Here is a 26,362-nt window from a genome sequence, read left to right on the forward strand (position 1 = left end):
CCAACACAAGCTAAGAAATCGGTAGCTCCTTGCTCTCCTTGGCCAGATACACGTTTATAATGCCGTTGATAGCCTGAGCTGACCCTGTCTCGAACTAACCGGGGCTCCAGCCGTGCAGTTGGACGTTTCTCTGTGCTTGATCTGAATGCAGAGCACGAGTAGAAAAATCCGTCCCCTGTGTGTTGGATAATGAAAGTTTTGGCCTCTGTTGGGCCTAACTTTCACCCGTCATTGTTAAATTTCACAAGAATGACATTTGTACAGTTATTTTACTGGGGGTTTTTAGCAAATTCTCTTTTCTACTGGTAGGAATTAGTTCTGACTCCTTCTGGTCATTGCAGCCTTGCTTCCCAGGAAAGTGTTAGTTTTGTTCCACCGTCAAATTGATTACGAATAGGAGATAGTGCACAGGGTTTTAATTGGGGCACGGATCTACAGTATGGATTCTCGAGCAACAGTTGGTAACACCAGGTTCAGCTTTTTCATTGGGTGTTTAGTTAGTATTTAGAAATAAGAGGAAGAAGAAAACCCTTGCATTTGACATACAACTGATTATTCTCATTATTTCCATGTCTTCTGCCCACTGTAAGTCAAGGATAATTGGTAGAAAAAAAATCTGTCCCTTTCTGTTAGAGATCTGTTTCACGGTGATGTTCGGCAAACCAGCCGTCAGCCCAGTTACCAAAACCCACCTTTCTTCAGGTCATTTAAAAGGGGAAAGCTGCTGTTTTCTGTCAAGACTTCTGATTAGGAAAATGAAAGGTGCCCTTCTCTGTATTTTTGATTCTTTCCGAGTATACTCCAAAGTTATGCTTGTGCTTTCCTGGGGTAACAAGTACGCTCCATTCTGTGAGGCGGGATATATAAGAATTTTTAAAAGAAAATGAATATACAAACAGACAGGTAATTTGAGCCTTGTTTTGCCGTTCCTTATTCTCCCCATACGACTGCAAACAGCTGAAAGTCCTGTATTTCCAGCAATCCTAAAATTAACTCCAGCGTTTCTGCAGTTCTAAAAAGGCAGGAGGGGACAGTGTTTGTTTTCCCTCTCGCGTCGCACTGGTGACTGAAGCGGTGGGTGGGGTGAACCGTTACATATTTTCTGTGTCTGACGAATGCGCAGGCTGCTCGACGTCCGTCCTTCTCTCTCTGGTCAGCGGCAAAAGCTCCTAACGAGTAGATAGACGGTCCTGACGATTAAAGACAGGGTAGAGTAGTTTGACCGCAGGGGTTTCCCGTGCGACAGTGCAGCCGGGGATCCTTTATGGCCAGGGGCTTCTGACCATGTCTGCAGCCGAGGAGGAGGCGAGGTAAGGGGGTGAGGGGCTCGGCGCAGAATCTCAGGTGAGCTGGGGTTGATGCTGCGCTGAGAGCAGGCAGCGCGGCTGCGTGCTCTGGGGCGGTTGTACTGAGTGTGGGTGTCTGCCCTGGGAGCATTTCTATGGCTCCTTGTAAGAAAATGATGCCTTTGCAGTGTATTTCTCGAAAAAAGGTAACTTGACTGACATTTCTGAATTGAAATGGCAGAGGATGGGGCAAAACAGAACAAGAACGTATTTTAGTACGCTTTGACACACGTTTGAAGGTTTGCGTTTCAGATCACATGGAACTTGTTTTACAAGACCATCTCCGTTTTTTCAACTGTGTTGAAAACGCCTTCAGCGGCTGTCTGTTGTGGCTGCTTGGGTTCATCACCCAGCTTCTCTCATCCTTGCGGTGGCTTTTAAAACTGGCTCTATCAAATTTCAGATTGGTTGAAACTGTGAGAAGTTATTCAAAAAACCTTAATGACTGGCTGTACCCTTATCAACGTGACTACCTTTAGTACTTTTAACACTAAAATTGTGAGTTTGTATTATCACTGATGCAGTGGGCTATTGAATTATTGCTAATAGACAACATTTTCATTTAAAAAACTGTTTTCTTAATTGATGCAACAACATTAATTTTTGGGGGTTTTTTAAAGCAAGTCACAGGTCTGAATGCGTGATTATAAATGAGGAGTTGTCATGAAATACCTGTTTTCTAGATGAGTTCCATTGGTATCCGTTCTTAGCGCTTCATTAGTGATTATTTTTGCCTGTCGCTTCGAAGCAAACATCCAAGTCATCACAGATAACTTGCAAGTGATGCAAATACCAGTAAATAACTGAAAAATCAGGGTCACAGACTGAGAGCACGGTGGTTCGCTTTGACCGAGTTAGAGGAGAGCCCCGAAAGGGTTGGAAAATGTGCTGAGAGTGAGGACTTCCAGCGGTCCCATCCGCCCCTTAACAGAGGGCAGGTTAAAAGAAAACTCAGTAACGGTTTATGAGTGCGTTTGTGGGGACAAAAGGTGTAGCAAGGCAGTGATCAGATGCTAGGCAAGTTTAGAGCGATGTTAAGAAATTAGGAAAGGTTTTGGTACATACTGTACAGTTTTAATTGTAGACACAGTTTTTCTAAAGAATTTTCTGTGCTTCAAAAGGTACTTGGTTCGGGAATTGTGTGGCATAGGTAAAACTTTATCTTATTAAAAGGTCTTTTCTGGCTTTATATGGTTTTATAGTTGACAAGGGCAAGATTCAAGAGGAAAATTCTTATAAATTGTGAAATCTAATCGCTGATGGAGAGTTTGCGATGAATTTTAACACCAAACTTGTTGACCTTAGTGATTTACTGACTGCCAGCAACTTCTGTGAGCCCCAAAAAAACCCCAAACTCTCCTAAAACATCACTTTTTGCCAAGCAAAGGGTAAGGTCCAGTGCCTTTGCAGTGCCTACCATTGTATGTAGGTGTAATTCAGCCACTTGGGACTAACAAAGCAACTTAGAAACATGCTGTCGGGAGTCGTTTAATCCTGAAAGCGCCTACGTTGAGTGGGTTATGGACTGGGTTACTGAAACGCCGGTGCCTCGGGTGCTTCTGTTGGGGAGCTGAAGCCAGCCGGCAGTCGCAGTGCAGCTGACGCTTCTTTTTTGACCAAGCCGCAATGCTGGAGAGGAAAGACTTGTTACAGTGTCGTGAGCTTTCAGCCCAGAGCTGCTGAAGCACAACAGGGTACGTGTGAGCTGGGAACCGGGGAACCCAGGTGGACTGTGCTCATCAGGTTGAATTTTGGTGATTTGCCAGTGTTCCCCTTGGAATGTGAGTACCTGTGAGGGGCCACGTGGCAGAGAAAAGTCATGAAATCAGTCTGTAGCCTCACTATTGGCATTGGGCCGGGCAGAGGGAGGCAATTTTGTGGCTCTTTCCTAATGCCACTTCAGATTTTCACCATCGCTTTTTCAAACATGGGCAACGCAAAGCGAGTTGCGGCAGGTACCTCATTTATGCCTTAGCCTTATTGCTCGGACAGGATTGTCTGAATAGCGGCACAAACTCGGACAATGGTAACAATTGTTAAACAGTTGGCGTAAAATCCTGGGCAGATAATGGATCTCTGTCTTGTCTGGCCCGACCGCAGAGGATGGGTGCTGCTGTCTCAAGAGGAGGAAGCTGAGCCTTTCTGCCCACCCTCTTTCCAGCTTTTGGGTTTTGTGCTCCACTCAACAAAGTGCTTTACAGAGCTTGTGCTCCAGATTTATTTATTTTTAATCTGGTTAATAGGAAGTAAGTTATTCCCGTGAAAAGAGCTCCATTAATATTCCCTACTTTTTATGCTTGCTCTACTTTAACACTGCTGACCTGTGTGGAGAAACACAATCCTTCCCAGCATTCCTGCCCAGCACTTAGGAAGACTCCCTGAATTACAGAAGCGCCTCCGAAAACTGGTCCCTGGACCCGGTCAGCCTCTCGACGGTGGCTGCACTCCCGCCTCTGCGCGGGGAAACGATCCCGTTTGCCCTGCTTTGTGAACGAGTATTTTATTGCAGAACCCCGCGTCACTATCAGTCTTTCCAGCTGGTCTTTGCACTTCCCGTGAGCAGCAGGAGTGGAATTCCACTGGCCCGTACTTGTGCAGTGTAATAACGTGCTATGCTTTTTTTGACTCAAATTGGGGTTAATTATGGTCAAATTCTATTAAATCACCTTTCACTTGCTCTGTTCAGTATTGCTCAATGTCTGAATTCTGCTTCTGAAAAAAACCCATACTTTTTACATGTCTAAATTGTCCATTCACTGGCCATTCTTTGTCATGGTTTTGGTAGGCTGTTCACTTTCTGTTAAAAGCCACAAAAAAGAATTTAACTTCAAAATGCTCCTTGGAGGGGAAGAAAGCGGTGTTAGATTTCCTTTTCTGACCTCCTCGTACCATAAATATGAGTCGTTATCACTGCTTGGGTAGTGACGCACGGTTCTGTCCAAATTGTGGACTGTCTGGAAGATCTGGTTGGGATTTTAAAAAACTTGGCTTTCTTTTGTGTAAAACAAAGATTGAAGGTGAAAGTTCACAGATGTGCTATGGGCTGAGTTGACATACGGCAATGTACGGCTGGGCAGTTACGACGTTACTAGGTATTTTCTGGTGAAGGAAATACTGAGAACAGTAAATTCCTTAATGATTACATTTCAAAGAAGAACCCAGGGCTTTAAGTAATAACACAAGTTACAAGGTTTTCTGACTCTATAAATAAAAAGCTATATTTGGAAAAAACGAATAGTGTATTTATGGACAAAACTGTATTAAGGGAAATGCGATGGAAAAATTGAGTCAGATGAGCTGATGTATGAGGCATTTCCCTATGGAGTCACTGGGCTGAAAAATGTTTTATATGCCTAAACTTGAACAGATGCTTCAACACACACACACACACACATGTGTGTACATTCCCCCCCGGCCCCCCGCCAGTTTAATATTAGCAGTGCTGTTCATACCACTGTGATTAATTCTCAAACCAGCCTGTTTTAGTCTCTTTTCCGGGGGCTGTTGGGTATTTCCAGATCATCCAGGTACTTAAGCCTGTGCCTAACTGTAAATATGCAAGCGGCTCGGTTATTAGCAGGATTTCTTTCAAGCTTTACATTAGGCATGTGCTTAAATGACTCGCTGACCTGGGATTTACATTTTTACACAGGAGTGAAGGATTTCTCCCTGTTACCTTGCTTAGATGAAAATCGTTGGAGTCAGCCAGCTTTTTTGCCTAAATAAGGACATGATACCAGCTTACGGCTCTTCAGATATTAGTTCCACCTTTTTAGTTACAAATTTCTCAGAAGACAATTCTGAGTGTGTGTGCCTGACCTCGTTTAAGATACCGCTGAAGTACTGAGAGAAGACATACATATGGATGACCAGCAGATCGTGCCTACCGTTCTTGTTAGTACGAATATTGTATTTGGTGGTGCTGGAGAGGTGGCTGACAATTGCATTTTATTATTTTCCTTTGAGCACCCGTTGCGATGTTCCGCTCAGCAGTTAATCCGCTTTCCCAGGGTTGTTTTATTTGCCTTGTAGGTAGCTGTGCACAGCGCTTCCTCTCTTCTAAAAATTCCCAAAGCCCTCCCAAAAAAGGCAGCGCGTTGGAGCCGGTTGTTTCCACTTTGCTTTTCTCATCGAGCTAACCTGGTGAAGGAATGTGGAAAAATGACTTCTGGGTCTAAACCTAATGACGTTGGGTCTAAACCTGGGTCTAGCCGTGGTGCGCCTCGGGAACACACGGCTTGCGGGATGAGCGGTGGTGCTTGTGGCTCGGGGTGTATTGACTCTTGGTTGTGACATCCCGGCATCGGATACTCGTGTGTGGTGCAGCCGTGCCAGACTCGGGTATAACAAGTCATCGTCTCTAAAGTTCTGTATCTCTCTCATGCTTAAAATAGCAGAGAGCCTGGAAGGGTGATTGTATTTCTTGTGTGTAGATGGTTTCCATGCTACCTTGACTCCTTGTTAGCTCCTGGAAGTCTTGCTCTGTGACGGATTCGGGGACACAGCTGACAAGTAATGCTGCATAACCCAGGGGCGTGAGGTTAGCGAAACATCTGTAGGCAGGCAAGGGGCTGGGTGGTAGATTGTGCTTTTAATGTGGGGGCTGTTAATATGTTTTTAAATGACGTAAAAATAAAATAATTAAGGATCTTAATGTGTGTGTCTTGCAGGTGTGCTGTCTTGTGTGCAGCATCTCCTCCAGATTTTACTAAAACCTCCTGATTTTCATGGTAAACATTTTTTAGGTAGTTGAGAAATGATTACATTTTAATTACAGCAGGCATTCATTTACAGGAGTTACTTAGCTGACATTCAAATACGTAGTTAAACTATCTTTAAAAGGAGAAGACTTTTCATAGTGGAAACTGTGATTCCTGGGATATTAAAAAAAATAAAATTGAAGTGTTTGGGAGGAAGTACACAGCGATCTTCCATATAGCCTTATGGAAATGATCTTCTTTATTCCTTCGTTCATGTAAAGTCTTCACTCCTCCTGGACTGTTTACTTGAAACGTCCACCTCAGTGGCAATACCTGGCTTGATTTGTATTCCTCAGCCTGCTCTTGCTCTCTTTGCAATCTGTGGCAAAACCTTATCGATCTGGGTGTCTGCAAAATCTGATTCCCTGGAGGATTGTGCTGGAGAGTTATCAACAGAAATAAATCGTTGCTACCCTTCAGGTATGCCGGTTGTGTGAGATTTGTCCAACAAGTAAATACTGAATACCGATCAGCTGTAACTTATCAACGACCAATAACCTGAGGTACCAATTTTGTTCCTTTTGGCCTCTCCTAGCCCCTCTCTGGCAGCTCATTCATTAATGCGCCCTTCCTGCAGCCCCCTGGGGAGACGCTCACTCCTGGCTCCCTTAGAACAGCCGCACTGGATCAGACTGAACGTCCGCCTGGTCTGGGGTCCTGTTTCTGACACTGGCCCAAGTGTAGCCTACAGCAAGAGCACAGGAGAAGCATGTTTGAAACCCCTCTCAGCGTGTTGACTGCTTTCTGCCTAGAGACTTACCCATTGTGTGAAGCACTGTCTCTTTTTTTCAGTTTTTGAGGGTTTTTCCTTCTCCAGGCTACTCCAGATTTTACAGCTCCCTACCCTCTTCCCCCCTCAGGCTTCTCGTTTTTTCCACTGTTATTCCTACACCAGCTCGTCCATACCTCTTCTCCAAAGCTGTTTCTGTTCTTCTCTATTCCTGTGACAGGGGATGGCGAGAGTGACCAGAGCCATACGCCGTGGCTGGGACGCGGGTGAACCAGGGGCGCTCATGGTGACACAGCAGCGTGTGCTGTTCGTCCGCTTGTCCTTCTCTAACTGGTAAAACGCTGTTGGCTTTCTGGACCATACTGAGTGGCGCCGGAGCTTTCATGGAGCAGCCTGTCAGCCCCAAGATCTCCTGCTTGCTGAGGCCATCTCAGGGCACAGCTTTTTTAGTGTGAAATTGAGATTTTTTTTTTTTTATTTACTGTATACATCGCTTTTATCTACATGGAATTTCATCTGCCATTTTATTACCAGGTTACTTAGAGTCATAAGGTCCTTCTGCTGTTCTTGATGGTTGCTTATCTTCCTTGCCTTGAATATTACCATCGGGATCCTTGGTCACATCCCGCCTGCCTCGCTGTTGCATTTTACTCAAACAGCGTCCTGGTCCAGCACAGGTCCCAGCCTGTCTCCCTGTGAACCTCCACTCTGACCTCCCTCCCGTGCAGGAAATAACCATTTACTCCTACTCTTTGTTATCTTTCACTCAGTTTATCCGCAGGGGCAGTCCCTTTTCCTGTGTGGCCTTTCGGTGTCCCTACAAGAAGCCTTTGATGAGAGAGATTCACAAATCTTAGAAGTCCAGGTAGTCTGGAGCCTTTTGTGAGGCTGGAAGGACTTTTAAAGAAGCCACACTGACTTTTCCCTCTGTATATTGTATTTATACAGATACATCAACTGTCCACTAATTCTAGTCTGTATAATATTGTCTAATTAGTCCTGTACGAATGCTGGGTTTGGAGGCCTGCAGTTTACCAGGATTTTCTTCGCAACCCTTGTCTTACAGACTTGGCATGACATTTGCCTCCATGTACCAAGGCAATTTTAAGAAAGGCTGTAACCAGGTCAGCTGTTCCAGCTCTGAGCTCCGTTAACCTCTTTGGTGAATGCCACCCGCTCCTCCCCACCCGTTACTCTTCATCTTGGCTCTTTATTCTGTAACCTCCTCTCCAGTCACTTCAGTCTGAGCCACTTTCCCAGAGAGTCCCCGGAGGAGTGGGGCTGGTGAGGAGGCTGGCTCTGTCTCTAGTTCTGTGAGTAGGTGTGTAAAGAAGTCACTTAATTTTGCCCATATAGCACTGTGATCTCTTCTAGTAGCATTAAGAAATGAACCTGTTCCTGGTGGTGACTTTCTGCAGGGAGAAAGATACCCATCAAGATGCAGATGGGTATCTGAAGCGGTAACAGAGTGATGGGGGAGAAACTATTTTAGTCATAGGATAGACGGCAGCCACGTGGACATCAGGTTGAGGGAGGGGATGCTCCCCCTCTGCTCTGCTCCCGTGAGACCCCCGGATCACTGTGTCCAGCTCTGGGGTCCCCAGCATAAGACAGACACGGACCTGTTGGAGCAGAGCCAGAGGAGGCCATGGAAATGCTCCGAGGGCTGGAACAGCTCTGCTATGGAGAGAGGCTGAGAGAGTTGGGGTTGTGCAGCCTGGAGAAGAGAAGGCTCCGGGGAGACCTTATTGTGGCCTTCCAGTACTTAAAGGGGGCTTATAAGAAAGCTGGAGAGACTTTTTACTGGGGCCTGTAGTGACAGGACAAGGGGCAATGGTTTTAAACTGACAGAGGGCAGGTTTAGATTGGATATAAGGAAGAAATTCTTTACTGTGAGAGTGGTGAGACACTGGACCAGGTTGCCCAGAGAAGTGGTGGATGGCCCATCGTTGGAAGTGTTCAGGGTCAGGTTGGACGGGGCTTTGAGCAACCTGATCTCATAGGATATGTCCCTGCCCATGGCAGGGGGGGTTGGACTGGATGGTCTTTCAAGGTCCCTTCCAACCCAAACCATCCTGTGATTCTATGAACTTGGCAGAGTTGCCTTAGTGAGGGAATCCACGAAATAATCAATAGTTCTCTATCAGGAATTACCTTGCTTGCCGCTAATCCTCCTTTTCATTCAGTGAATGAGGAGATGTGATATAGCGGATGCTCAGGTATCCTTTATGTTAAGAATATTTTTGCAACCAAGCCTACTCACCTCTCCATTAGAAAATGGTTGTGCCCCTTGCACACACCAGTGATTTAACCCTTCAGAGAACTGGTAGAGCGACAGCTGGCGTAGTTGGTGATAGATCTTTGAATATGTGCTAGGTGGAATAATAAGGCTGCGTCTGCATTCATCACTAAAGCAATCTAGCGTATCCAAACTTGCAGCATGGCCTTAGCCAGACTTGGGAGTGAACCGGTTGTCCAAAGACTGCAGAGGCTGCCAGTTGCTCTCTGAGAGGAGATTCTCTTGTTGGTACGGGTTTGGTTGTTATATGCTCATATTATTTTCTTTTAGTCATAAGAAACGTAAGGTTTTTTACAATCTTTGGTGTTCTAGATATTTTTCCCTGTAAGATCTTTTAAGGCCAGACTGCTGACCTGGCCAGTGCTTTATAATCCTGTTTACACTGACGCCCACTTTGCGCTGAGACAGCGAGTCGTGATTTCTCTGTGGTCTTGCTAAATAGCGGTGATCTGCTGTCTCCTGGTTGGAGCTTGAAGAGAACAAGCACAGAACAAGCATGAAGTTCACTCAGTGGCTAACAAGGTTATTTCAAGATGTAACCACTCTCCTAAAATCTGGAAAGCTTGGGAATAAGAAACTGGGGGAAGCTTTGCACTGTCGCATTGCCTAGGGTTGTGGCTATAGTATCTCCGTGTGCTTTTTCCCATCTCCAACAGGACTAAAAAGCAATATATATCATAGCCTCATCCCGTTGGCAGTCTCCTATCAAATCACATGGCCGGCTTAAGCAGTTTCCATGCATTTGGGAGGCTAATCTGCCTTAAATTTGCTGCTAATTTTCATAATCCGTGTTGATAATAAGTCTGATAAAATGCATGGCCATGTAAAGCAGTCAGGTGGCAAAAAATGACCCGCCTGCTACTTTGTGCTTGGTGAAGTGTGCCTTTCTCCGTGGCATGAGGCGTGCTGGGAACAGGACTTCTAGCTTCCTCTCATAAAAGAGACGTTATTTGCAGCTATTCTCAGAAGGGAAAAACCCAGTTGGTATGCGTGTTCTCCCAGCTGGTGTGGTGGAGCGTAGGGAGTTCAATCAGCGAGTGCTTCAGGTCTCTTCCCAAGGGGGTCTAGAAAAGTATTCAAGTCTTTCAGAAAATGACAATTTTGTGGTTCTTATTTCACTATAGGAAATAATTTTTTTTCAGCAAGTAATTCACTTACGGAATTTATGTGCATATTTATATTCTAAATTTTATCTTTGGCAAAATAAAGCTGTTAAGACTCCTGTTGAACTCAAGCTGGAGTAAAATCTTAATGCCAGTAGAGCAGTCTGCTCTGATTTACTATGCTCCTTTTCTCAAAACAAATCGTACTTAAAACCAATTCACTGAAACGAAACTCTTCAATTATTTCTGCACTTTAGTAGCACTTGAGGGAAGTTGAAGCAGCAGGCCGGTACTTGGCAGGAGAGCACGCGAGCTTGCCTGGAAGCTTGTGTTTTTGCTTGTGTAGTGGACCTCTTGCTCTCCGCGTGGCGCTCTGGAAGCAGCATCTGCCCTCTGCGCACGCAGCGGGTGCAGTGCACGGCTGTGTCTGCGCTGGGCATCGCGTTGCTGTAGAGGGTGGTTTTGATGGTGAGGTGTTGTCCTTCTGTCCTTGGCTGTAGGTGTTTCCAGCACCGTCCTCATGGATTGTTGTGGTGTACAGGTAACGATGGTGAGAAGATGGCCTTCTGGCGTGGCTGGCTACCATCCTCCTGAGCTTAGTGCTCTCCACCTAAGGAGATGTACAGTCGTGTAAAGTCACAGAAGTCTGCAAAGCTTTCTGGTCCTTCATATCTCAGCAAGTGGGGAGTCCTGAGCAGGTTTAGCAGAGCTATTCCAAGTGCTGGATGTCTTGGAAAGCACCTGGTGGTGAGGCTTTGCAATGTCCACTGCCTTCTGAACATCCTTCCTTCTCTGTAAAGCTTAGTCACAAAGCTGCCGTTGAAGAAAACGTTAAATGAATTTGGTACAATTTTAGGGCGAGGCGGCATCTTGTGCTAGACCAGATGACAGAGCTGGGAAAGAAAAATCTTCATTTTTACAGTGAAACAACTGCCATCCTTAAATGTTGCAGAATGGGTGATTTGGGACATGGTGGCAGACTGGGTATGTGGTATCTATTTTATTTACAAGCCATTCATACTGGTTTTTGAGGCTGATCTATGAAGCAAATGCTATCATAGTTTCTTTTGACTGTCATAATATGGTGGTGGGTGAATTAGGTGTTCATCCCCATTAGGTGTATCCAGCTCAGACGAGCGAGAGCCTTTTGACATACAGGAGCCGACAGAATTGCTCTCTTTTGGCTTCTCTCTCCTTTCCCGAAATGGCTGTGAGAGTGATATTTGGGTCAGCTGCCTCGAGAGTGTCATTTTCTTTTGACACTCATCCCTCTGAGCATATAGGAGGAGCCCGATGGGGAAATGCTGTGGTGCTGTTGGCTGCAGTGGAATCAGGAGTAGTTAAAGGGGTGTTGTGGTTATTCAAAGCACTAATCACGTCAAGACAGAGAAATCTCTCTGATGCCTGACTGAAATGGTATGCAAGTGAAGATGGCCTTACCCAGACCTCACTGCAAGAGAGATGGAGGGTACACTGGTAAGTGCACGAATGCTCTAGCCCATACAAAGGCTGTTGCTCCCCAGCAGCACGTGTCCCGCAGCTGTGGATGTAGCACACAGCGGTACTTGTGTGTTCTTTGATTTGGACCAGAGACTTTTTGGGCCTGTCTGAGAAAACACTTGCTGCAATGCTCCGGGTCTCGGTGTGGAAGTGTCTGTTCGTAGGTGTGAAGTGTCTAGTAGGGCGTCGTGCTCCTGTTCCCTTTGAGTGCGCAAGTCGTTCTGCTTCGCTCCACTCTTCCCCTGCGTGTCTCCGGGTGCAGCCCTGCGTGACGGTGCTGGGCTTGCCTGCACAGGTGCTGTTGCAGAGCTTGAAGCGGGACGCCGTCCTGTGGTTTCTTTACGTCTGCTGTTTCAGGTGAGCGCGTCCTGAAATGAGCTGCATCTGTGGGATTCGTTGGCAGGTGTGTCTAGTAACCCCAGCCGCACGCTCCATCGCACTTTATCACTTCGGAGTGGTGGTGGTCACCTAGCACCTGCTTTTTGTCATCATCCCCACTGCATTTTTTCCATCTTTACCTTGCCATTGCCTGTATTTGCTAAAATAACTGCTGAGAACACGGGTGCAATAGTGAACAGTACAATATTTTTAATATTTTTATAATGTGTTATGTTTATATCCTACCAATGCTAGTGGAACTGCACAGGGCATTTTGGGGTGACTACACGGCAGCAGCCCGTGCTTTTTTGGGCAGTCGTCCTGCACTGTGAACGGGAAGGATCTTAGGTCGCAGTATCACCTGCCAGCGTATTTCAAGTCCCTGTAACTTGTCTCCCCTCTATTACCTTCATTCTTACAGGAAAAATTGCCTTGCTGCTGTTGTCCCAGACTCTTCTCAGTGGTAGCCAGGGAAAGGTGATGGGCACAGAATGAAACACGGGAAATTCCACTTAATCATGAGAAAAGCTTTTTTACTGTGAGTGTGGTCAGACATAGGAATAGGTTGCCCAGAGAGCTTGTGGAGTCTCCATCCTCAGAGGTATTTAAAACCCGACTGGACATGGACCTGCCAGGCTGCTCTAGTTGACCCTGCTTTGGGAGACAGAATTGGTAGTTTAAACTACCGGTTGGCAGAGTATTATACATTTCTTAGGGTAATGCCTATGGGTACAAGGGAACCTAGGGGTTAAGCATCTTCAAAATATAAATGACTGAAGTAAATGGGTGGTTCTGTCACTTACAAAGAAGCTGTCGCAGTGTCGGACTTGTTGGGCATTTGGTGTGTTCGATCTCTGAAGCATTTTGGCAAGTGGTTACGCTTCGTGTGTCTGAACAAGGGTTTAGTAGCCCTGAGCTAAGGAGCATGTGGTATCTTATCAAATGGATATCTAGGTTGGGAGCAGCTCCTAGAGAGAACTTCTTGGTATTTGGGAGATGAGTGCCATACATACGTGATCATCTTGTGGAAAAGCCTGCAGGATCCACTTGGTGTGAAATAAAGGGAACTGACATCCCTCAGTTGGGAGTGTTTTGTGGACCTGAATCCACACTGAGACCACACTCTCCCATTCTGACGGTCATTTCAGTTGGTAGGAACAGTCTTTCTTGAGGGTACCCTCCCGATATTTGGATTTTAAGGGTACAAATAGCAGTCCCTGGCCACTTTGTCTGCAGACAGCCTGGGCTGGCAGTCCAAGAGCTCAGGTTTTGGTTAAACACTTGGCCTTGATCTTGAAACAGAAGTGTTGCGTGTTTTCTCGAGTACAGCTTGAGCTTCAGATTCAAACTCTTTGCAAAAAGAAAAAAAATTGCCCTTTTACCTACGCTGTAATTCCTTGTTTTCAATGTCCGACTAAGTTACGCAGGGGAAGAGTTTTGCTGTATGTTACCAGCTCCTACGTAGCGAGGAACAAGTGTGGCAATGCTGAGGCCAAGAGCAGGGCAGGGCCTGGGTTGGTAAGTCGTGCAGGACCTGCCAACACTGTATAAGGCCAGTTCATATAGGAGCTACTCAAAACCATCTGGGCTTAGTAGGGTTAAACTATATTGTAGAGAAATGCTTTGAAGTGTGTGAGACTAGAAAAGAGAGATGGGTGAGGTGGGAGAGGGAATGCGTGGAGAGCTTGGGCAGAGTTGACTCCGGGGTTGTTTTTGAGCTCCAGTGCAGCAGCTCTTCACTTGTTGGGTTATTCCTAATCCGTAAACTGTTGTGAAGGGAGAGGGCTTGCTGGCGCTGCAAGCTTCAGTCCCAGTAACTGTGCTGGTACGACCAAGGTTTGGCACAATGCCGTGTCAGTTTGACTGTGACTTGTTGCCCTGAGGATCAAGCGTTTCATTGCAAAGACTGTCAAATAGCGCACGGCGTCTCGCCGTGTAATCTGCTGACCGGTTTATTTTCTCCATTACTGCATTTCACATCACCAGAGTGCAAGCATCACCTGGGGCTTGCTTCTCTTTCTTGATACCTGAAGTCTGTAGGACAGATCTGATGAGCAGCTTGCTCAGGTTTGCCAGGCATCTGACAGCTCTGTCCTGAGTCGCTACAGAAATGCCAAATTCAGGAGCTTGCTGTACCAGTCTCAGACCTGGTACACCTTGGAAGGGACACTGAACGCTGAGCCTGTATGAAGGGACTCAGGCTGACGCAGACCTCAAAACAGGTCTCCAAAAATTTCATGAGGTAACAGACTCTACAGCCCAGCCTCCATTTTCGATGAACCCTGTTCTCACTGCAGGCTTCTGCTCTCAGATGAACTCGAGTCAGGCTTGCAGCTCGTCATGTTGTCGTGCTGCAGCACAGGGTGCACTGGCTGCCCTGACAGACGCCGCTCTTCCAAAGTCGGGATCTCGCGTGCTCTGGGTGTCTGCCCTGGAGACACTGCTTGCTGGAGGAGCGTGGTTGCTGTAGGTGAAGTAAATGCTAGTTTTGGCCAGCACGAAACACGTTGCGATTTCATTTGAATCGTGTCACTGCGGGGGAGTGTTGCTAAAATTGTCATTTGGCTTTCCATGTTAGTGTTACCTAGAGGGCACGCTGAGGCTACTGGAGGTTCATGTCTTATCTGCAAATTCCAGTTTATCTTTAAGCTGAATGCTGGGGTGGGTATATGTATATTGATTTTCAAAAAGATACATATTTGACATCTTTATTTTTTTGACAGCACAAGAATCTTGTTATATCTCTACCTCTTACCCATATTTTAGTGTTCTATTTATATCCTGCATAGGATCTGTGGTCTCATAATTCAATGAGGGGTTTTTAGACTCGAGGGGATTGGTCTGGGGATCCGCAGAACCTTGTTAACATGCCTGGGATTTGAAGGCACCGTTCAGAAATTATTTCCAAATTGACATTGACGCTGTGGCTTTTTCAAAACTGTTCTCTGCTTTTTGCCATGTGAACCTTGCCAGACGACAGAGTATTTACTTGAAAAAGCAATGTGTGTTGTCCAAACAGTACCAGCCTTTTCACTCCCAAATATCCTATAATATAGATTAAAAAATAAACTTCAGTACAGTTGTTTTCGTATTCTTTTTCAGCTGCACAGTGCTGTAAACACTTCTTAAAAGTATACGATTCAAGTTGCTGGTGATTGAACCCACTTCCTTCACGAATGATGGAGGGGTGGTAGCAATGAATTGTCTTATCCCAGGAAGATTCCTGCGTCCTTCCTATGGCGTCGGTTGGGAGGATGGACACTGGAATTGCTGCTCCGGTCAGGAAGGCCCGTGGCATCAGTGCAGTACACAACAGGATCTGCGGTGTGCTTGTACCTTGCTGGTGCTGGGTCTGGCCACAACTTTCTCCTTTCTTGAACAGTAAAGTCTTACTCATTTTTCAAGATAAAAAAAAAAAAGGAACCCCTGTGCTTCTTCAAAAATAAATCATGCAATTTCTTACATTTCAATGTAAATGAGATTTGAATGAATAATGCTAATTATTCATTCATCCTAATTCAAATCCTATTTTAATTAGCCTGTGGGCCCAATTTCACTTTCATGCAGCATGAAACCTCTTTTGATTATCAACAGGATTGCCATGCATTTATTCTTGAATTTTTTTTCTGCTTAGTACACGTCTTTTTAAACTGCTTCAAAACAAAACAAATATATCATTAATAAATTAATCAAATTTCTTTAGCAGGACACAGTAGGATATATTTTAAGTGAAAAAAAGTCTTCCTGTAAATATATTCCCCTTAAAGGCTGCTTCGGCTCCCTTTGCCCCTCTGGGAGTCGCGTCTCAGGGCTGGAAGGTGAGCTCCTGTGCTGCACTTTGCCTCTGTTCCAGGGAAAACTCAGCTGTGAGCTGAAGCCCATACCCGGGCGTGGACTTAGCTGGGGAGGGTGTCTCAGGCTGCGACGGGATGGTGAGCTGGGCTAGGAAGGGGGGGTTGGCCTGTCTGCCTTCGCAGCGCTGTCGGTCAGCTGTGGTGGAGAGGTCACTTGTAGAGTCCTTCCAGCCAGAGTCAAAGAATCACAGGATGGTTTGGGTTGGAGGAGACCTTGAAAGACCATCCAGTCCAACCCCTCTGCCATGGCAGGGACACCTTTCACTAGACCAGGTTGCTCAAAGCCTCGTCCAGCCTGACCTGGGACACTTCCAGGGTTGGGGCATCCACCGCTTCTCTGGGCAACCTGGTCCAGTGTCCCACCACCCCCATGGTAAAACATTTCTTCCTAATGTCCAGTCTAAACCTGCCTTCTTTCAGTTTAAAACCGTTACCCCTTGTCCTGTTACTACAGGTAAAATGTCCCCATCTTTCTTATAGGCCCCCTTTAAGTACTGGAAGACCGCAATAAGGTCTCCCCGGAACCTTCTCTTCTCCAGGCTGCACAACCCCAACTCTCTTAGCCTCTCTCCATAGCAGAGCTGTTCCAGCCCTCAGAGCATTTCCGTGGCCTCCTCTGGCCCCGCTCCAACAGGTCCGTGTCTGTCTTGTGCTGGGGACTCCGGAGAATCTCCTCCCTCAACCTGCTGGCCACGGACAAGGACACCATTGGCTTTGTGGGCTGCAAGTGCACATTGCTGGCTCATGAGCAGTTCCTCAGCCTCCAGTATCTCCAAGTCCTTCTCTGCAGGGCTGCTCTCCATCCATCCACCCCCAGGCTGTGCTGATGCTGGGGATTGCCCCAACTCAGGTGCAGAACATTGCACTTGGCCTTGTTGAACTTCCTGAGTTTCACACGGGCCCATTCCTCAAGCCTGTCAAGGTCCCTCTGGACAGCATCCCTTCCCTCAAGTGTATCATCAGTTGCACCCCTCAGCTTGGTGTCATCCACAAACTTGCTGAGGGTGCACTCAGTCCCACTGTCTGTCGTTGATGGAATGACATGAAATGAGTCCTGATGTCACACATTCCGAAGGCGTTGGGGATTCAACAGCCTGGAGTGAGGCTGTTCTTAAAACTTGGCAGCTGCATGCTGCACCACCTTATAGGTGCCGTACATCTGAAGGGCATGGAGGCATTGCTGGGAGTGTTTCACCAGAGTAACCGCCGTTCCAGCTGCCTCCATTCTTCCTGTCCCACAGGCCATCCCTGCCGCGCTTCAACTATCTCATCCGAAGGCAGGATTTTAAGGTTGCTACAGTAAACTGCTCCTCCGGGGTGCAGTTCTTCCCTCCCTGACTGGCGGGAGGCCATCACAGATGAGAAAGCTGAAACGAGGTGAAATTAATCCCATGTTTAAATTCATATTTGGACCCACACATGGGCTGGGTAGGGGAAGCTCCACACATGAGGGGCTGTTCTCTGTCTGTATCTCCACTTAAACAACAGCCATGTTAAAATAAAGAGATTTCCTGCAGTGAATCTCGTAACCTAAAGCTGATTTTTTTTTTTCCCATGTACCTGCTCCAAATTCTTCTTCATTCTTTCTGGATGTCAGTGTCTGCAAAACCTTAATTCGCAGGAGCCAGCTTGCTGTCAGAGATAAGCATCATGTTATTTGCATCGTGTGTCCTGCCTGCTCTAAGGAGCCTCCTCTGCTGGAAGTGCTGGAATGAACTTATGACAAATACAAGGAATGAAAGTCTCTCTCAAATGCACTTTCTGGCATGACGTAAATTAGCTGAAATTGCTGACATTTTGTCTTTTTCAGATGCGTGTCAGTATCCATAGACTTATTTCAAACAATGGAAAATTATTGAGTTAAATGTTGCCAGAACAACAAATCCGGGAGACGCTAAGTGTACGTTAGGTGAAGGTTACTGTGATGTATCTGGGTCCTGCAGTACCTGTGTTGTAAAGGCAGAAACACACAGTCTCTAACCTTGGCCAATCTCACGAAACTGAAGGATACCACCATTTCAAATGCTGTAATTCTGCCTGGAACTTTCTGCTTTTGTATTACGTTTAATTTGGATGGGCTGAACATTTCCAGTGAAAGACAGGTTTGATGACAGGTCGTTTTGCTTGAACTGGCATGTTACCTTAAAGACAAAGAAGTTCTTTGCCTGCTGGTGGATGCTCCCATATTGGTGTCAGTAGCTCTGCTCTGGACTAAAACTAAATTTAGAGTAAGTGACACTTTCTTGTTGAAGAGAATCAGAGCTCTTCAGCAACTTCACATCTCCGCAGCCAGAACTCTCTAATTGACAGAAGTCTTGGTTATTAAACACATGGCTGATAACGCCGTCTTCCACATCTGAAGGCTGTGGTTAACCTACATGTACAAGTCTGTGCGGTCAGTGTCTGTACGTAGGTTTGTCACGCTGTTCATTTATATAACCAGTGGAATCCAGCGTGTGAATCCCCATCTTTCTCCTGAAGCAAGTTCTAAAGCGGGCCAGATGCGTTGTGCCCTCAGTGGCCGGCTTCCGCTCTGAGCGGCCGCTCGGTTCCGCACCACAGCCGAGGGAGCCGAGGTGTGATCCACCCGCCTCCCCGTGTCTTCGTCTTTATAGCTGGCGAGGTACGATACGAGCCAACCACAGGTACGTGGTCTGCAGATAGAAAATGCACCGTGAAAAGCTGATAAATACCTTGAAAGAATTTATTAGATGTCGAGGTAGCACTGCGTCTAAAACTAAAGATGCTAAAGAGGGGACACTTTAGTCTTATCAAAAGAAGTGCTAATTTCAAACTTCTCTGTTAACCACTGATGGATAAACATTGACAGTAACTTCTCTGTTAACCACTGATGGATAAACATTGACAGTGTCTGAAAATTAATTTAAAGGCTAATTCCTGCTTTTATTCCAAATTTACACTGGCAACAGTATGTAATTAATTTCAAATTTACTCAGTAGTTTACTTTTAGAAAAGAATTTGGCCCTAATGTTTTCAGTGAGTGAAAATTAACCCCTTCTTAAACTCGTTTGGGTTTTGTCTGGTTTTTAATTGACGAATAACAACATGTCAGCTAGCAACATATATGTCGCGTTACATGCCTGTGCTTGGTGACTAGATTGGCAGTGCAACTTGGTGTGAGTGTGGGTGTTGTGGCTCTTACCTCTGTAATCCCCAGTTTCGGATGTGGGGTTCACTTGGCTTTTCTGTTCAGTGTATTGGAGACTCTACCACCCGTTTTGACTCCTAATCGAAGTGAGCCCCTGGAAAATACTGAACATGCAAGTATCTGAAGTACTGTCTGTCGTGTCATTAATGCAGAACTCGGGGTTGCAGAGCTGTACTCGAGTGCCTTTCTGAAATGGGGATTCAGAGCGTGAAGCCACCTGTGGCAGTAAGGAACACTGCACTGGAACTGGAACCCTCTGGTCTTTTTCCCTGTTAAAAATGTCTTTTTTCAGCCAGTTATCCCTATGGCATAATGGTAGCATGGTTGCGTAGAAAGAAGATCTTGGATTGTAAGCCTTAGATTCATTGCATGCTCAGTTGACAGCCACTAGATTAAGTGATTCACCAGTAACCCTTCATTTTCTTCCCATGTTTCCCAGCTAAACAAATTGAACTCTCTAAATCTCTCACTTTTAGGCATCTTCCCCATTCTTCAGCTGGTTTCGAGACTAATATATTCGCTCTCTGATGTTTAAGCAACTTTTGAAGGATGCAGACACGGGCATTGAGTGCTGTCTTGCTAACAAGGAGGTAAGATCACCCTCCTTGCTTCTGTTTGCATGTGACACAGCCAAGGATTGCATTAATCATCTCTGCTGTATCACCAGCTCTCGTTGAGATGCTCATTCATTAGGACCCTCACTCCCTTCCCTGTTAACTGATGTCCAGAGTAACTGCCCTCTCTTTTAAAAAGACTGCTGTTCTTTTTCTTAGCTGCGTGTCTTTGCATTAAGCTTGGTTAAAGCGGTGGTTTTGTTTCAGTGGACTCAACCTCTCGAGCAATCTGTGTTTTTCTGCATCACTGATAACTCTCATCTTTATTTGTCAGCCTGCAAACTTCTGTGCCATTTGCAGATTTTGTCAGCAGCCATTTTCTGGTCGAGTCGGGAAAATACAGCCCAGCTGCCAGGCCTGTTCCTGGTCTTCGCAGAACTTGCTGTAATTACACGCAATCGCTCTTGGTTCTAATGTGGGAATCATTTGTCAAGATCTTCGTTACTTTTAATCCACTTAATGTAGGCTTTTTTAATACTATCTTGCACTATTTTTTTCTCACACTGTCATGAAGTAATAAATCAAATGTCCCACTCAGCCCATCCGCATTATGTCTGTGCTGTTGCCTTTTCAATGAAACATTGAATTTCACCAGAAGGGGATTACATTTATATCCTTTAATTCCGTATTGATTGCAACCCCCCAAATTTCATTATTTTGCCTGTGACTAACTCTGTAGTTTTGTGGAAGAAGTTGAATAGTTGCAAACACTAGTTTTCTTCCAGACTCCTGGAATTTCTCCAGGTTAAGAATAATTCATTTTTAAGATGAGAGTGCCAGAGATTTGTTCAATGCTGGGCTTAGGATCTTTCACCAAATGTTGTTCTGATGTAAAAATGTGTCTTAATAATGTTTGATAAACTAATGTTTGACATCATCAGAGGACTGAAAGATGTCTTGTCCCCTGTGCTATAACAATGTCAAACAGTTCTTCCTGTGCCCAATATTTTACCAGTTTCACTCCTTAGAGCTCCAGGTGGGCCTGTAACGTCGCTAGTTTTTGTTCATTATAATTCTTCGCAGTGTTGCCAGCCCTGAGTTTCCACTGATTTTTTTTTTTTTTTTACTGTTATGTTTGCAAATTTATATTGATTTCTACCTAGTATTGCTTGTAAAATTTTTGACAGGTAACTTTTTAACTATATTTTCCTTCTACTCTCCCAAAAAATGCTACAAGATACATACTAAAGTCTTTTCTGGCCCTGGAAGGGCGATTTTTAGCCTCTCTAAGGGACTGAACCCAAATCCATAGAATAGTTTAAGCACCAGGTTAGAAGTCAGATGTTTCTTAGGTCAAACCCTGTCTCTAGGCTAGACCTGCAGGGTAGCACTGCTCAGGTCACTCAGGTTGTCCTGCCTTTAAATCAAAGATAATAGCAGTTGCTTGCTTCTCAGGTTTGGGCCGGGTGATTCATTTCTGTCTCAAGACAGCTGGCATTGCCCCGTGGAGAGAGCGGTTTCTCTCCGTGGGCTATGGTCGAGGCCAAGATGACTAGCTCAGACTTTAACAGGGCTTGGCCACCTCCGTGCAGTTAAAAGCAATCTTCCTGTTAGCGCTGGGACATAGCCAACAGCGCCCATAAAATTTCACAGGAGCTTAGCTTTCGCTCCACTGTGTTTTGGAGACTTCAGCCTCAAGTGTAAATGTTTTTATTAACATTTGAAATACACGTGTCTTTCTCTTCTGCTCAGGAGTAGCTTTGAGAGCATGTTTTGTTTGTGAAATGGCAGTTAACTGCTACTTTTTTTTTTGTGGCAGACTTCTCAAAAGCCTGCGGAGGAGACGTCGGATCTTCAAGCAAATTCTGGCAGCTGGAGTTTCCCGATAACAGGTGATGCTGCAAAAGTGGTTTTGTGTTGGTTGTAAAATTCTAGAGTTTTCTGACTCTCTTGGTTGGATGTTTGCAACATTTAGGCTTAAGCTGACAAACTCATAAATATTTGGGGGTTTTGTTTGTTTTTTAGATAAAATTATTTGACCACCATGAGTTGGAGTTTTCTGACCCGCCTGTTAGAGGAGATCCACAATCACTCAACCTTTGTTGGCAAAATCTGGCTGTCAGTGTTGATTGTATTTCGGATTGTCCTAACTGCTGTGGGAGGAGAATCCATTTATTACGATGAACAAAGCAAGTTTGTGTGCAACACAGAGCAGCCTGGCTGCGAGAATGTTTGTTACGATGCTTTCGCTCCTCTTTCACATGTGAGGTTTTGGGTCTTTCAGATCATTCTTGTTGCCACTCCATCTGTGATGTATTTAGGCTATGCAATTCATAAAATTGCCCGTATGGTGGAACACAGCGAAGCCGACAGAAGAATCAGAAGCAAAAGCTTTTCCATGCGCTGGAAACAACACCGTGGCTTAGAGGAAACTGAGGAGGACCACGAGGAAGACCCGATGATGTACCCAGAAATAGAGCTGGAAAGTGAACGGGAGAATAAAGAGCAGCAGGCCCCTGCCAAAGCTAAGCATGATGGCAGGCGGCGAATCCGTGAAGATGGACTCATGAAAATTTATGTCCTGCAGCTTCTGGCGAGGACTATGTTTGAAATCAGCTTTCTCGTGGGTCAGTATTTTTTGTATGGCTTTGAGGTCAGCCCCATATTTGTGTGCAGCAGGAAGCCGTGCCCGCACAAGATAGATTGTTTCATTTCAAGGCCAACCGAAAAGACCATTTTCCTGCTAATAATGTACGGGGTGAGCTGCATGTGTTTACTTTTGAATGTCTGGGAGATGCTCCATTTGGGATTTGGCACAATCCGAGACACGTTGAACAACAAGAGGAAAGAGCTGGAAGACTCTGGTACCTATAACTACCCTTTTACTTGGAATACGCCATCTGCTCCTCCTGGCTATAACATCACGGTCAAGCCAGAGCAAATGCAATATACTGAACTGTCCAATGCCAAAATGGCCTACAAACAGAACAAAGCCAATATAGCTCAGGAGCAGCAGTATGGAAGCAATGAAGAAAACATTCCTGCCGACCTGGAAAATCTGCAGAGGGAAATTAAAGTGGCTCAGGAGCGCCTGGACCTTGCGATCCAGGCTTACAACAACCAAAACAATCCCGGCAGTTCCAGAGAGAAGAAATCCAAAGCAGGCTCAAACAAAAGCAGTGCCAGTAGCAAGTCAGGAGATGGGAAGAACTCTGTCTGGATTTAATGTTGGCTGAGTTTATATATTGTGGTTTTTCTCCTAGTTTGTCATAACCAGCAACCCCTTGAATAATGGCTTCCATTAAGTAAATATTTGACTCTGCTTATTTTCAGGGATACCGTTGGCTAGTGATTCAACCTCTCAGAAAGGGTTTATATGCATATTCTAGGATTATAGAACTTTCTTCTTCTGTCTTCCAAGTCAGGAGACAAATAGGTATATTTAAATCATTCTCATTGAACGGTTTATGCTGTATGTACAGTATTATAGTACATTTATTATGCACAATTTTTTGTATTTGTACACTGGATCTCTGATGTTACACTTTTGTATTAATGAGGAGAAAGCAATGGGTAGCTGTTAGCATTTTGCTAGTTTTATTACTGTGGTCCGCAGTTCCATCGTTGTTCTTCCTTGTTTTAAATGTAAAAATTTCTATGCTGCGTTTCAAAAGTGCCTTGGACATGCACACAGCACAGAGGAGCCTCCGGTTATCCCGGCAGCCCACGGGTGCCAGTCACTGAGCAGCAGAGCAGTGAAAGATTTGGAAAACATCTGTTAATGGTGCTCTTGACTCTGTCTTTTACAAAACGATGTGCCACTTATAAAATGGAAGTGTCATACTATAGCTGTTATGTGCTAAAGGTTTTTTTTGCCCTATGGAAAATCACTTACAGGAAAAATGTACGTGTGTGAGAGTATTTGCGTTCAGAGTAAGAGTGCCAGCCATAACGCAGAGAGGACTCAGACCTCCCTGCAAGCTTTATGCAACAGGAGGGAAGAGAGGCTTCAAACTCTTGTAAAACATCCAAAAAAAAAGTAAATAGAAATTACTGGATTCAGTAATTCCACATATTTATGTGATATCTATGGAAATGGATGTTTTCAAGGTCTGTTGTTACATAACACCCCTCTCCCCAGGGGCATGAAGTTGTTACAATACCTTTTGGATAAGATTTCTGTCTTTTCCAAAGTAATCTGGTTAGATGGAGTCGTGGTGATTTTGCTTCTCTGTGCATTACACTCGAGGAAGAACCTTCCTCCCCCCAGCCAGGACACACGAGCTGTCTGTAAGAGTCTTTACAAAGCCCTTTCCAAATATCAGTGATACTGCCTTATTCCAGACCCCTCTTCCTTCCATTATGTCTGAGGAATTTAGTTCAGACAGAGCAACATGTATAATTTAGATTTCTGCTTGAGAGACCAGTCAGATTTGGCATTCTGTGGTTTTGGCATTAAACTTGAATTTATAATTAGAAAAAGGAGAATGCGGTATTTACTGCCTTTGGCAGTGTCTTTTTGGCAAGGATGCGCATTAATGTTTGAGAGATGCTGATAAATGTGTATGCTTTTTGCTACTATTTATAATGTATTCAGGACCTTGCTCCGCTCTCTTTTTTTGTTAGGTTTTGGTGCGTTTAATGTATTTTGGGGGCCTGTTTCACGCGGGACTGTTCTGTTTCGAGGCTACCTCAGTCCTTAGCGCCCTCGTTACAGCCTGGTCAGAACAGGATTGAGAAGTAAGGCTCCGTGGAGGACACAGGTAAACCCGTACTCCATTCCTGTCCCACAGAACACCTAGGCTTTATGTTAGAATAGTAGAATCATAGATTCGTTTAGGTTGAAAAAAACCTTTAAGATCATCGAGTCCAACCATAAACCTAACACTGCCAAGTCCACCACTAAACCATGTCCCGAAGCGCCTCATCCACAGTTTTTTAAGTACCTCCAGGGATGGTGACTCAACCACTTCTCTGGGCAACCCGTTCCAATATCTGACAACCCTTTCAGTGAAGAAATTTAAATTAATTTAAGTTAAATTAATTTAAGTTAAATTTAGACTAAGGGGATATGAGCACATGCTTGCAGTTATCCTCTACCCAAGCACTTGGTGAAAATAGGTATTTTGCTGAATTGTTTGCAAACTGTTTTCACTTGGGGACACCAGACAGTCCAGGCGTAAATCCCGGCTATCTCAGCTTTGCTTTAGAGAGACGTCAGTGTGCCCAGAGCCAACGCAACCCCCTGCATGAAGTCAGCGAGAGCTTCTCCAGTTCACCTCCAGCAGAGACGTTTGGAAGCAAACTTGTATTTTGTTTAGCAGTAACTCCTGGCCGCTGCTCCGGGAAAGGAGCAACCTCTGAATTTTATGCAGAAAAGTTTCAGGGTGATGTCTTTGAGTAAGTATAAGTAAGTTACACAGTAAGTATATAGCAGTTTCTAAAAGCTTAAGTGGACTTGCAGGCAGCGACAGCTAGCCAGGGAGATGGGACTAGCTGTGTGGGGCGAGAGGGAGTTTATTAATAGTGCTCCTCTAATTAAACAGGAGTCTGAAGAGAAGCACGCTGCCTGAAGATGGGCAGAGAGGCTTTGCCAGCAGAAAGCTGTGAGTGTGATGGAGAAGCTGGGGGGAAAACATGTTGTCTGAAAGTACTAGGGAAAGACACTTGGAGCCTGGAGATAAACAGGATGCCTGGCTACAATCCACTCATTATCCCCCAACACTACACTGGGGTTGTTCTTTTCCGCTTCCCAAAAGGGTTACGTTGCTCTTAACCCTTTGCAGTGGTTTTGGTGGTGCCTTTCACCAGCCGAATGGCAAGAAGTGAAAATCCTTTCCCCTTGCTGCTCTCTACGCAAACTGCAGCGATTTCTTATTAATGGCTTAAAATAAAATTGGTTCATGACAGCTGCTTCACCTGTTGTTTGTATTAGCCCTTTCCCAATTAATGATCTAAACTGTCACCCACTTAAAGCTACCGTCCCAGGTCAGTCCTGTGAGCTTTTGTCCACACCAGTAAATACTCCCGTTAGTGAGCAGAGTGTATAGAATATTCCAATCCCAGCACTCAGTTCATTCCGAAAATGCGAAGTAATGGAGCTGTTTCTATTACTGTTTTTTGGTTTTCATTTTAATTGTGTATAAAGTGCACATTTTCTTTGAAACTGAGTGTTTGTGTTAGTAGAGGATGTCTGTTAAAGCTCTAAATGTTCATGTCTGTGACTGTATTCAGTTTCAAAGTACCGGGCTTGATTTTTCCTTTTGAAGAAGTGATACATGCATTACTTTAAAATGCTCTCTTGCTTTGGCTTAATGTAGGCCATTCCGAAATAAACGTTCAGAAGAGACTTTTGGACAAAAAATACTGAACATAACTTGGGTTTGTCTTGTCATTCTCTGGTTTTGGATGCAGGTTGGAAAAAAAAATCTATTAAATCCAGTGGATTACTCCAGTCTGAGTGAGATGGCTTTTTTCCAGCAATAGAATATGCTCCAAATATGTGAGTGATGGAGAGGGATGTTTTAATGATTTGTCTTAGAGCCACAACTTGGAATTTTTATATATTTGACCTTGTTTAGCGTAATAAAGAGTCAGTTAGAAGCTAACTGTGCCTTTCTGCATGCAAATTGCTCTTCAGTGACAAGATCAATTGCATTAAAAAAAGAA

At 45.0% G+C, this 26,362-nt stretch overlaps 1 protein-coding gene across 4 annotated transcripts; it reads left to right on the plus strand.

Moving 5' to 3' along the window:
* On the plus strand, positions 1 to 26,125 carry GJC1 (gap junction protein gamma 1). 4 transcript variants are annotated; one of them, XR_009484512.1, is made up of 5 exons: positions 1,159 to 1,310; positions 19,616 to 19,729; positions 21,513 to 21,585; positions 21,719 to 23,129; positions 24,320 to 26,125. XR_009484512.1 is itself a non-coding variant. In XM_059830473.1 (4 exons), the coding sequence occupies exon 4, from the start codon at positions 21,738 to 21,740 to the stop codon at positions 22,917 to 22,919; it is 1,182 nt and encodes a 393-aa protein (XP_059686456.1). In that variant the 5' UTR covers positions 1 to 21; positions 19,616 to 19,729; positions 21,513 to 21,585; positions 21,719 to 21,737; the 3' UTR covers positions 22,920 to 26,125. The 4 variants fall into 4 exon arrangements, 3 of the variants coding, with proteins under 3 accessions (XP_059686456.1, XP_059686455.1, XP_059686457.1); XM_059830473.1 differs by lacking the exon at positions 1,159 to 1,310 and adding an exon at positions 1 to 21 and having other exon boundaries at positions 21,719 to 26,125; XM_059830472.1 differs by having other exon boundaries at positions 21,719 to 26,125.
* The last annotated feature ends 237 nt before the right edge of the window (positions 26,126 to 26,362 follow it).

The sequence above is a fragment of the Gavia stellata genome, chromosome 28 (genome assembly GCF_030936135.1).
Source record: "Gavia stellata isolate bGavSte3 chromosome 28, bGavSte3.hap2, whole genome shotgun sequence".
In the NCBI taxonomy this organism is placed as follows: Eukaryota; Metazoa; Chordata; class Aves; order Gaviiformes; family Gaviidae; genus Gavia; species Gavia stellata.